An 11,469-nucleotide genomic window follows, 5' to 3' on the forward strand; every position below is an offset into this window, starting at 1 on the left:
GCAGGGAGAAAGCGGGAGAAAGGGGATGCGAGCGGGAGGGGCGGAAAGGGAGGCAGATGGACGTCAGCATGGACAGGGGAACGGGGGGGGGGCGACAGCAAGACGGGTGCCCCAAAATCTTGCGCGTCCCGTGAGTTTGTGTGTGCGCGGAGGGGGGGGGAGGGAGGAGGGGGAGGGCGAGATAAACAGAACACAAGAAGGGAGCTACTGACGCCGGGCATGCCCCTCTCACTCGGAATCCGTCGTGGAGTCGGTGTCCGAGTAGAAGGACGACGAGTAGAAGCCGGAGCCGGAACTGGAGGAGATGAAGGACGAGGTGAAGGACGACGACAGCAGATGATCGGACGACAGGGAAGAGACGGACATGACGGCCGCGTCGTTGTCGCCGGGGGGGGCAGCGGCAGCGGCAGCGGCCTCCTGCATCGGGTCGGCCGGACCCAGGCTCGGCGATCCGAGGATCGTAGCCTCAGGCACCGGTGGTGGCGGCGATGGCGATGGCGAAGGCACGGGCAGCGGCATGGCCGGACTGGCCGGGCTGGCCGGGCCGGTGGCAAGGGCCGGGCTCATGTCGATCAAGGGCTCGACCGACGCATGGGCCGCCGGAGGCTCGACAGCCACCGCATCCGGCACGGGCCCGTCGTCGTCGTCGTCGTCGGAGGGCCGACGATCGGGGCTCGCCCGGGGGCTGAAGGAGTGCACCGGCCCCGTGGCCGCCATCGGGGACACGGGCGATGTGGGGCTCATGTGCAGGAGCGAGGCCGGCAGGCTGGACACCTGCTGGGGCCCGAGCCCGCTGGCCATCGGCAGGCCGCCGGCCGGGACATCGCCCCCCTGGGCACCGAGCACACCGTGAGGCCCCCCACCGGCCTCGGGCTCCTCGTCCGGCAGGGTGGGCATGGCGGGCGAGGAGTTGATGATGACCGACTCGCCGGGCGGGCCGACCGCCTGGGTTAATACCGCGGCCAGACCGGCCTGCGGGCCGGCATCCGGCCCGGCTGCCAGGGCGTCGACCTGGCCACGCCGGCGGAAAGGCCGGCGCAAGATCCGCCGGTCGGACGAGGAGGAGATGCCACGGCTGCGCGACCGGCTGGCCGGCTGGGCATACAGCCGCACCAGGACCGATTGCGGGACCTCGGCGCCCTCGGGCGTGGAGAAGGCAAACGACGACATGGGGGCCTTCTCGCTGCCGGGCGCGCCGGCCGACGCATGCGGCGACACCGGCGCCGGGTCCTCGGCGCCGGGCTTGTCCAGCAGCAGGGCGTCGCTCGGCGAGCCATCCGCCCGGCTGCCTCCCAGGGGGACAACGAGTCGAAGGGGGCCATGCCACCGGACATGTCGGCTGACACATCGCCCAGCTCCATGTCCTCCGGCCCGGCCGGTCCGCCGGCGAAGTGCTCCTGCATGGCTTCCACACAGCGGGTGAAAGGACCGAACACCTTGCCGGCTCCATCGCGGATGACGCCCCACTGACGGGCCTGCAGCTTGACCCACTTGAGCTCGTTGAGGATCTGGATGTCCGACGGGAAGCGCTGAATGCCCCAGCTGCGGGGTGAGAAGGTCGGCCCCGGCGGGGGGGGGGGGGGGGGGCAGCGGTGCGAGAAGAAGGGTCCCGATGTGCGTTTGTGCGTTTGTTTGCTTGTTTGTCAGCACGCGGGCAGGGAAGGCCGAGATCCAGACACGACAACGTGCCCCCGAAGAAGAAGAAGAAGAAGAAGAAATACCACACGAAGGGCAGGCACGTACTACTTGACGGTGACCAGCAGCAGGGCCGCCGTGGTGGGGGCCGCCAAAAAGGCCACCCACGAGCGCGCGTCCGCTGTCAGCAGCTGCCGATAGATGCGATAATAGACATAGAAGTCCGAGGACAGGTTGAGCAGCTCGCCGGTGTAGAATTGCAGGAAGATGAAGACCGCCAGCGACCCGAGCAGCGACAGGACAATGATCAAGGTGATGCGCCTGAGGAGGCCGAGCAAGTGGGTGGACATCCGGGGGAGGGAGGGAGGAAGAGGAACGTGTCAGCCAGGGGGGGGGGGGGCCTCGAAGGGCAGCAGAAGCGGCAGAACGCAGGAAGAGCGCAGGGGAACGAAGGCCGGGCCCGGCAGGCGGCACAGGCTGCCCTGCTCGGGAGCGCGACGCACGTCATGTCAACAATCAACACCGCCGACACAGTGAGCATGACCAGCGTGTAGAGCGTCGCGCCGAAGCTCATCATGGACACATGCTGCGGCGAGGCGGCTGCCAGGGAAAACAGCATGAGCAGCCCGGCCACCATGGTGGCCATGAGAGACCGGATCCAGAAGACCCGCATGGAGAAGAGGGGCCGGATCTTCAGCGACCGATATGCCTCCGGGTGACTGAGGAGCTGGTTGGCCGACAGATGCCGGTCCAGCACGGCGGCCAACATGACCGGCAGACCGGTGAACACCGTGAAGAAGAAGATGTGAAGGAGGGCCTGGTACATGGTCTGCAGGGGTTGGAGGAAGCGAGTAAGTAGGGAGCGCGTGGGGGGGATATGTGCTCGGGCAGGCATGTGTCGCCCCCGCCCTGCCGCCGCCCGCCGCATGACGGCGCCCTGACAGGGTGTGGACAGGGGGGGGGGGCGCGAGGGGAAGGACCGCCGCGGCGCACCTGCATCGAAAGGGAATTGATGAACTGGAAGAAGAAGAGCAGCATGTTGAAAACCACCTGGATGAAGAACTGGTAAAGGATCAGCAGACTCTGCCGGTGGTAACTCCATGCGCCGTGGACCAGCAGCAGGCGCGTCAGGAAGCGGAACTGGCCGACGGCGTAATCCGCAGCGCGAACCGCCTGAGAGCCCTCCTCGCCGTGGACGCCCACGCCGATGGAGGCCGCCTGGATCATGGCCACGTCGTTGGCGCCGTCGCCGATGGCCAGCGTGTTGGAGGAAGACCGCTTGCGGACCAGCTGCACCATGTTGGCCTGGGAGCCGCGAGAAGAAGGACAGAGGGAAGGCGAGGGAGGGGGGAGGGAAAGGCGCATCAGAACCACCGGGAGCCGGGGAAAGGGGAGACGGAAAAAGACCGACCCCTCCCGAGAGGCAGAGCGGGCAGAGCGGGCATAGCGGGCAGAGCGGGCATAGCGGGCAGAGCGGGCAGAGCGGGAGACATGGAGGCACCGAGCAGGAGAGGCCCACGAAAGACGCACCTTCTGCATGGGAGACACACGGCAGCAGATGACGGTGCGGCACTGCAATGCCAAATCGAGGAAGCGCTGTCGATCGTGGCCAAGGGAGGACACATGGAGGGAGAGGGACCGAGGGAGAGAAAACAGCAAACAGAGCAAGAGACGGCCAGGAAGATGGACGGAAGCCAGGGAGCCAGGGGAGAAGGGGCGACGGGGGACACCGGGGGTCAGCCCACAGAAGGACGGAGCAAGAAGAGCAACAAGGGCGGAAGAGAGGGGGAGGGGGAAGCAGCACGCCGCCGCAGCGAGCGAGCAAGCGAGCAACGTCCACGTACATCGCGCAGGTCTTGCGCATCCTCCCGCATGATGTACAGCAGGGCCGACCCGTCGATGACCAGCGACCGGTTCGGGGTGTCGTAGGGGTTGGAGGAAGCGAGTAAGTAGGGAGCGCGTGGGGGGGATATGTGCTCGGGCAGGCATGTGTCGCCCCCGCCCTGCCGCCGCCCGCCGCATGACGGCGCCCTGACAGGGTGTGGACAGGGGGGGGGGGCGCGAGGGGAAGGACCGCCGCGGCGCACCTGCATCGAAAGGGAATTGATGAACTGGAAGAAGAAGAGCAGCATGTTGAAAACCACCTGGATGAAGAACTGGTAAAGGATCAGCAGACTCTGCCGGTGGTAACTCCATGCGCCGTGGACCAGCAGCAGGCGCGTCAGGAAGCGGAACTGGCCGACGGCGTAATCCGCAGCGCGAACCGCCTGAGAGCCCTCCTCGCCGTGGACGCCCACGCCGATGGAGGCCGCCTGGATCATGGCCACGTCGTTGGCGCCGTCGCCGATGGCCAGCGTGTTGGAGGAAGACCGCTTGCGGACCAGCTGCACCATGTTGGCCTGGGAGCCGCGAGAAGAAGGACAGAGGGAAGGCGAGGGAGGGGGGAGGGAAAGGCGCATCAGAACCACCGGGAGCCGGGGAAAGGGGAGACGGAAAAAGACCGACCCCTCCCGAGAGGCAGAGCGGGCAGAGCGGGCATAGCGGGCAGAGCGGGCAGAGCGGGAGACATGGAGGCACCGAGCAGGAGAGGCCCACGAAAGACGCACCTTCTGCATGGGAGACACACGGCAGCAGATGACGGTGCGGCACTGCAATGCCAAATCGAGGAAGCGCTGTCGATCGTGGCCAAGGGAGGACACATGGAGGGAGAGGGACCGAGGGAGAGAAAACAGCAAACAGAGCAAGAGACGGCGCGAGAAGAAGGGTCCCGATGTGCGTTTGTGCGTTTGTTTGCTTGTTTGTCAGCACGCGGGCAGGGAAGGCCGAGATCCAGACACGACAACGTGCCCCCGAAGAAGAAGAAGAAGAAGAAGAAATACCACACGAAGGGCAGGCACGTACTACTTGACGGTGACCAGCAGCAGGGCCGCCGTGGTGGGGGCCGCCAAAAAGGCCACCCACGAGCGCGCGTCCGCTGTCAGCAGCTGCCGATAGATGCGATAATAGACATAGAAGTCCGAGGACAGGTTGAGCAGCTCGCCGGTGTAGAATTGCAGGAAGATGAAGACCGCCAGCGACCCGAGCAGCGACAGGACAATGATCAAGGTGATGCGCCTGAGGAGGCCGAGCAAGTGGGTGGACATCCGGGGGAGGGAGGGAGGAAGAGGAACGTGTCAGCCAGGGGGGGGGGGGCCTCGAAGGGCAGCAGAAGCGGCAGAACGCAGGAAGAGCGCAGGGGAACGAAGGCCGGGCCCGGCAGGCGGCACAGGCTGCCCTGCTCGGGAGCGCGACGCACGTCATGTCAACAATCAACACCGCCGACACAGTGAGCATGACCAGCGTGTAGAGCGTCGCGCCGAAGCTCATCATGGACACATGCTGCGGCGAGGCGGCTGCCAGGGAAAACAGCATGAGCAGCCCGGCCACCATGGTGGCCATGAGAGACCGGATCCAGAAGACCCGCATGGAGAAGAGGGGCCGGATCTTCAGCGACCGATATGCCTCCGGGTGACTGAGGAGCTGGTTGGCCGACAGATGCCGGTCCAGCACGGCGGCCAACATGACCGGCAGACCGGTGAACACCGTGAAGAAGAAGATGTGAAGGAGGGCCTGGTACATGGTCTGCAGGGGTTGGAGGAAGCGAGTAAGTAGGGAGCGCGTGGGGGGGATATGTGCTCGGGCAGGCATGTGTCGCCCCCGCCCTGCCGCCGCCCGCCGCATGACGGCGCCCTGACAGGGTGTGGACAGGGGGGGGGGGCGCGAGGGGAAGGACCGCCGCGGCGCACCTGCATCGAAAGGGAATTGATGAACTGGAAGAAGAAGAGCAGCATGTTGAAAACCACCTGGATGAAGAACTGGTAAAGGATCAGCAGACTCTGCCGGTGGTAACTCCATGCGCCGTGGACCAGCAGCAGGCGCGTCAGGAAGCGGAACTGGCCGACGGCGTAATCCGCAGCGCGAACCGCCTGAGAGCCCTCCTCGCCGTGGACGCCCACGCCGATGGAGGCCGCCTGGATCATGGCCACGTCGTTGGCGCCGTCGCCGATGGCCAGCGTGTTGGAGGAAGACCGCTTGCGGACCAGCTGCACCATGTTGGCCTGGGAGCCGCGAGAAGAAGGACAGAGGGAAGGCGAGGGAGGGGGGAGGGAAAGGCGCATCAGAACCACCGGGAGCCGGGGAAAGGGGAGACGGAAAAAGACCGACCCCTCCCGAGAGGCAGAGCGGGCAGAGCGGGCATAGCGGGCAGAGCGGGCATAGCGGGCAGAGCGGGCAGAGCGGGAGACATGGAGGCACCGAGCAGGAGAGGCCCACGAAAGACGCACCTTCTGCATGGGAGACACACGGCAGCAGATGACGGTGCGGCACTGCAATGCCAAATCGAGGAAGCGCTGTCGATCGTGGCCAAGGGAGGACACATGGAGGGAGAGGGACCGAGGGAGAGAAAACAGCAAACAGAGCAAGAGACGGCCAGGAAGATGGACGGAAGCCAGGGAGCCAGGGGAGAAGGGGCGACGGGGGACACCGGGGGTCAGCCCACAGAAGGACGGAGCAAGAAGAGCAACAAGGGCGGAAGAGAGGGGGAGGGGGAAGCAGCACGCCGCCGCAGCGAGCGAGCAAGCGAGCAACGTCCACGTACATCGCGCAGGTCTTGCGCATCCTCCCGCATGATGTACAGCAGGGCCGACCCGTCGATGACCAGCGACCGGTTCGGGGTGTCGTAGCTGCCCTGGCCGCCGGCGGTGGCCGCGCGAGTGCGCACCCGCACCGGGGCCACCGTGCCACTGCCAGCACCGGCCCGACCGGGCCCGGAGCCCGGGCCGCTGCCACCGGCAGCCACATTCCCGGCAGTGCCGGAGACCGGGCTACCACCGGCCGAGGCCGACCCCGGCGCCGCCGGCACCGACGACCCCCCGGCCATCTGGCTGGGCGTGGTGTCCGACATGAAGACAGCCGTGGTGCGCGAGGGGAGCGAGGCGGCCGCGCGAGCCAGCAGCCGACGCTGCCGCGCCCGCCGGGGCTTGTGCTGCGCGAAGAAGTCCAGCAGCATCTGGACATTGGGATCGCGCGCCGAGGAGGCACCCGGGCCCGGGGCAACCGCACCGTCGGCATCCAGCGTGGTGCCGCTCTCCGAGGCATCCACCTCGGAGGCCTTATCCCCGCCGCCGCCGCCGCCGCCGCCGCCGCCACTACTACCATCACCACCACCACCGGGGGACGGCTCAGTGGGGCTGCTGTCGCCCGTGGCACTGGCCGACACTTGCGGGGCCACGGTCAAGGCCGGCGAGGGGGTGATGATGATCTCCGTCTGCGAGTTCAACAGACGGCAGGAGTGCGCAATGTTGATGGCGGTCTCCTGCTTGTCGCCGGTCAGCACCCACAGGCGGATGCCGGCGCGCAGCAGCAGCTCAATGGACTCCGGCACGCCGGCCTGCAGGCGATCCTCGATGGCCGTGGCCCCCAGCAAGATGAGCTCCCTCTCGATGGCATCGGACGCGCGCTCCAGCGCCTCGTCGCGATTGGCCAGATCATCGATGCCATCCAGGTAGTTGCTGCGCCAGTGCGCATACTCCCCCGGGGAGAGCTCGCGCCAGGCGATGCACAGCGTCCGCAGGCCCAACCGAGCGAAGGTATTCAGCGCTCGCCGGGTGGACGCCACGGCGCGCTGCGTGTGCAGCACATCCGACAGGCCGTAGAAGCCGGCCGGCCGGCCGGCGATCTCGGCCGCCGGTGTCCCGGAGGCCGTGTCCCAGCCGGTGACCTGGGCACCACCGCCGCCCGTGCCAGGGCCCGAGCCGGCCACGATGGAAGACCCACCCGCACCGGGGCCCGGCCCGGGGAAGGCCCCCTCGGGCCCGGCCACGAAGGGAGCCAACCGCGAGAGGATCGTATCGTCGGCCCCCTTGCAGAAGAGCACCCGCCGGGGCGCGCCGCAGGCATGTCGGCCGGCCTCCGGCGGGAGCTCAATCACCACGCTCATGCGCTTGCGTGCCGAGGAGAAGTCATTGATGTGCAGAACGTGATACTTGCGATCGACGGCCCCGAGCCCGCGGCCCTCCAACGGGTCGTAATCCGCCGGCGGGGTGGGCCCCGACCCGGCGCCCAGGGCATCGGCCCCGTCGGCCCCGGCGGCCTGCTGGCCCGCGGACCCGGTGACCGCCGCATGCAGCGCACGGAAGGCCCCCGCCAGCCGGGCCCCGATCGACCGCTTGGCCGGCCGGCTGATCGACGAGGCGTCGGTGCCGGCCAGCGAGGGAGTGCGCCCGATGCTGGTGCCATCGGCCTCCAGCTCGTCCTTGTCCCCGGGCGAGAGGAAGGACCCATCGGCCCCGAGGCCGTCGGCCTTGGCCTCGGCCTCGGCCAGGGCACGCGCGCGATCCGGCGGCAGGATGCCCCCCACCCGCACGAAGGCCACATCGATTTCCCGCTTGTGGAAGAAGTACCCACAGGACCGGGCCGCCCGGACCAGGGCATCCTCATCCGGCGAGGAGGCCCGGTAATTGATCATCCCCGGGGCCTGGAGCAAGCCATCCTCGGCCTCGGCCCCGGCCACCAGGGCCAGGCCCCCGTCGCCATCGGCCCCGCCGCCGGGACCCGCGCCGGTCAGGGACCCGGACCCGCGAGAAGCCCCCGAAGCCAAGGAAGCCACTGATCCGGCTGGACTGGCGCCCGAGGAGGCCGCCCCGGGGGCCGACAGGTCGCCCATGGGGATGGACACGCTGGCGCTGCTGCCCCCGGCCCCGGTGACCGGGGGCGGCGGCAGGGACAGGCCGCCAGGCCCATCCCCGGGGCTGGCCACCGACGGCCGGACCGGCGGGTCGGCCGGGCTCGGGGTCTTTTCCTGCTCGGCAGCCGACAGGGACACATCCTCCGGGATGACCGTCTGGCACACGGCAAGTGCCACCATGAAGGCATCGACCACCGACGGCCGGGCCACGCGCGAGGAGATCGACTCGGACCGCGGCCGGCCGGTGCCGGCCAAAACTTGCGACCCCATGCTCGAGGGGGGCACATACGGCGTGCCTTGGATGGCATCCAGGATGGAGCTCCGATCGAAGTAGGGAGCCTGCGTCCATGGGCAGGAGCGAATGGCCCAAGCCACCGGCCGGGTCAGCGAACAACCTCACGGAGGGGCCAAAGGGGCGGCAAGGGAAACCGGCCGGTGCCGGACGTACCCGCATGAAGCTCCCCTCGTCGGCGTACGGGCCGCCAAAGACCAGGCCGTCGATGACACAGCGCTGGAAGACCATCTTATTGCGCGTCAGGGTGCCGGTCTTGTCGGAGAAAATGTGCTCCACCTGCCCGAGCTGCTCATTGAGGTTGGTGGTGCTGGCCTTCGATGGAGGGTATGGCGGAGGCGGGGCCGGGGATCCATCGGCCGGGGGGGGCAGCGCCGGTGCCCGCAAGGCCGGGTCTTTGGCAATCAGGAATCCCTGAATGAAACGGGCAATTTCCAGCTGGAAGAACAGCCTGGGGGCGAGGGACATGTGTCAAGAGGTGGGCCGGCAGGGAGAGAAGGGAGAGGGAGGGAGGGGGAGGGAGCAGCGGACGAAGGAATAGGTAGAATCAAAAAGGAAGAAAGGGGAGAGAGAGAGAGAGAGAGAGAGAGAGAGAGAGAGAGAGACCGCCCCCGGGCAGGACACACGCACGTCAGGGGAATCATGTTTTGCAGAAGGAGAATCGCCCGCAGCGTGTAGACGATGGCCGTGTCATCGGTCCCGGGGTTGGCCGTACGCTGGCCAAGGTACCAGGGCCGGCCGCGGATGCGATCGGTCGAAGCACGCGTCACTGTCAGGATGATGGCCAGGATGACAATGCACAGGAACATCAACAAAACCATGTGGTTAAGGCGCCGCTGCAGGCTGGACTCCTTGATCGGGGCGGCGGCGCTGTTCTTGAAGAGCTTGGTCTCCTGGCCGGCATACACGACGATGCCCACGGCCCAGGCCGTGTTGCGGATGTGGCTCCCCCGTAGCACCACATTGTAGGGCTCGATGAGCTTGCGATTGTCGCCGCCGGCCGGGGCCAGCGGCGTGGTGGGCGGCAGGGCCGACGCCACCGGGGTCGGTGCGGCCGAAGCCACTGGCAGCGGCCCGCCGCCGGTCTCCGGCCCACGGCCACCAGTGGGCGAGGCGGGGATCTGAATGCGCAGGGCGCCCGGCCCGGCATGCGGGGCGTCCATGTCGGTGGCCGGGGCCCGCGGCGAGGCCACCGACCCGCCGGGCCCGGCGCTCGGGCCATCGAGCAGCAGCTGCGCCGGACCCGGGGCAAGGGGCGGGCTGGCCCCGGACACACCGGCCTCCACCGGCGGCGGGCCGGTCAGGAAGTCCAGATCGCTGCCAGCCCGGCCGGAGAGATCCACAGACCGGCCACGGCGGCTGGGCGATGCCACCGGCCGCTGGGCACGCAAGGACACCGAGCGCGTGGGCAGGCGCGGGCTCCGGCCCGGCGTCCCGGGCACATTGCTGCCCGGAGAGCCGGGCATGGTGGGAGACGCGCAGGCCGAGGCGCCATCGCCGGCCGCCGGCCCCGGGCCAAGGGGCGGGCTGGCGCCATGGTGCTCGTGGTGCTCGCGCGCCGGGGCATGGCCGCCACCGGCGCGCGGCTGCAGCGTCAGCTCTGCCAGCCCCGAGAAGGTGTACAGCCGGCTGTTGGGCTGCTCGCACTGGATGGATCCGGCCAGGCGGGAAAACTGGTCCAGGCGCTTCAGCCGGTGCGTGATGGGCAGGGCGCTGCGAATCTTGAGGTTGGTCTCGCCATCGATCGAGGCTGTCTCGACAAAGCAGACGCCCTGCGGCTCGGAGGTGGAGATCTGGCCACGGGCAGGAGCCCCGGCCGGGAGAGGGGGGCGGGGAGAGGCAGGCAACAGCCGGGTAAGTGAGGGAAGTGCCAGGAGGTAGAGTGCCCCATGGCAGGAGGAGCATGGTGACATGGGGAATAGAAGTCAAAGGGGGGGGGGGGATCGTACAAGCACAATGTCCGCGGGCACCGCGTCGTCCTTGGCCAGGCAAAGGGTGTCCCCCACGCAGATGGCTCCCGAGCGGACCGGCACAAATTGCCCCTGACGGAGAACCATGACGGGACGACGGTTGGTCTGGCGATCGGCCCAGTACTGTGTCGGCGCATGGGCGCATGGGCGCATGGGCGCATGGGCGCATGGGCGCATGAGAGAGAGAGAGAGAGAGAGGAAGGGAGGGGGCAGGGGGTCAGACAGCTGCAGGGGGGCCGCGAAACAAGCACCGGACACGGGGAGGGCGCGCGCGGGCGGGCACGCACGCGCAGGAAATCCTCGATGAGCTCCTTGAAGGCCGACAGGACAATGACAACGAGCAGCGGCGCCGCGGCCAGGGCCGGGCTGATGACACCGACATTCGGCACCAGCGTGAGGCAGGCACACACGAGGAAGAAGAAGTTGGACGCTCGGCCGAACTGCTCGAAGAGGAACTTCGGCAGGAAGGTGAGGATGGTGTACTTACTGGTGGACACGGCATTCTGCACGAAGTTGGAGTTCTGCGGGTGCGGCATCGCCAGCGAGGAGGGCTCGATCTGGTCCTCCGGCCGGGCCCAGCACCAGGACATGATGCTCATCCACCAGGACAAGGACAGCAGGCTGGCCAGGTGGAATGTGGCCTGCTGGTCGGCCGAGCCGTCGCCGATGGACCCGATGAAAATAACGCGCGGTGCTTGGGCCACCGTGTCGGTGGCGGCGCGCGAGGATGACCCGGCCCAGGGGACCAGCGACCGGGCACTGGGCGAGCAACCGACCGGCGACGAAGAGGGGAGTTAGATCGCTTGGAGGGGCCGGGTGCCGAAGACCAGCCGGCCGAGGCCGGCGGG

The 11,469-nt window shown here is 68.2% G+C and overlaps 1 protein-coding gene across 1 annotated transcript in view; it reads right to left on the reverse strand.

Annotated features, from left to right (window-relative positions):
• Positions 1 to 950: 950 nt before the first annotated feature.
• Positions 951 to 11,469, reverse strand: part of H696_04816 (hypothetical protein) — a gene marked incomplete at both ends in the record, with an annotated part of 11,670 nt that continues 1,151 nt past the window's right edge. The window contains 11 exons of the mRNA XM_009498681.1: positions 951 to 1,542; positions 1,744 to 1,956; positions 2,139 to 2,464; positions 2,629 to 2,940; positions 3,166 to 3,231; positions 6,272 to 6,356; positions 6,852 to 8,698; positions 8,808 to 9,102; positions 9,282 to 10,444; positions 10,601 to 10,744; positions 10,909 to 11,380. Of these exons, the coding sequence (XP_009496956.1) occupies positions 951 to 1,542; positions 1,744 to 1,956; positions 2,139 to 2,464; positions 2,629 to 2,940; positions 3,166 to 3,231; positions 6,272 to 6,356; positions 6,852 to 8,698; positions 8,808 to 9,102; positions 9,282 to 10,444; positions 10,601 to 10,744; positions 10,909 to 11,380 (5,515 nt within the window). The remainder of the gene's footprint in view (positions 1,543 to 1,743; positions 1,957 to 2,138; positions 2,465 to 2,628; positions 2,941 to 3,165; positions 3,232 to 6,271; positions 6,357 to 6,851; positions 8,699 to 8,807; positions 9,103 to 9,281; positions 10,445 to 10,600; positions 10,745 to 10,908; positions 11,381 to 11,469) is intronic.

The sequence above is a fragment of the Fonticula alba genome (genome assembly GCF_000388065.1).
Source record: "Fonticula alba strain ATCC 38817 unplaced genomic scaffold supercont2.8, whole genome shotgun sequence".
NCBI lineage: Eukaryota > Rotosphaerida > Fonticulaceae > Fonticula > Fonticula alba.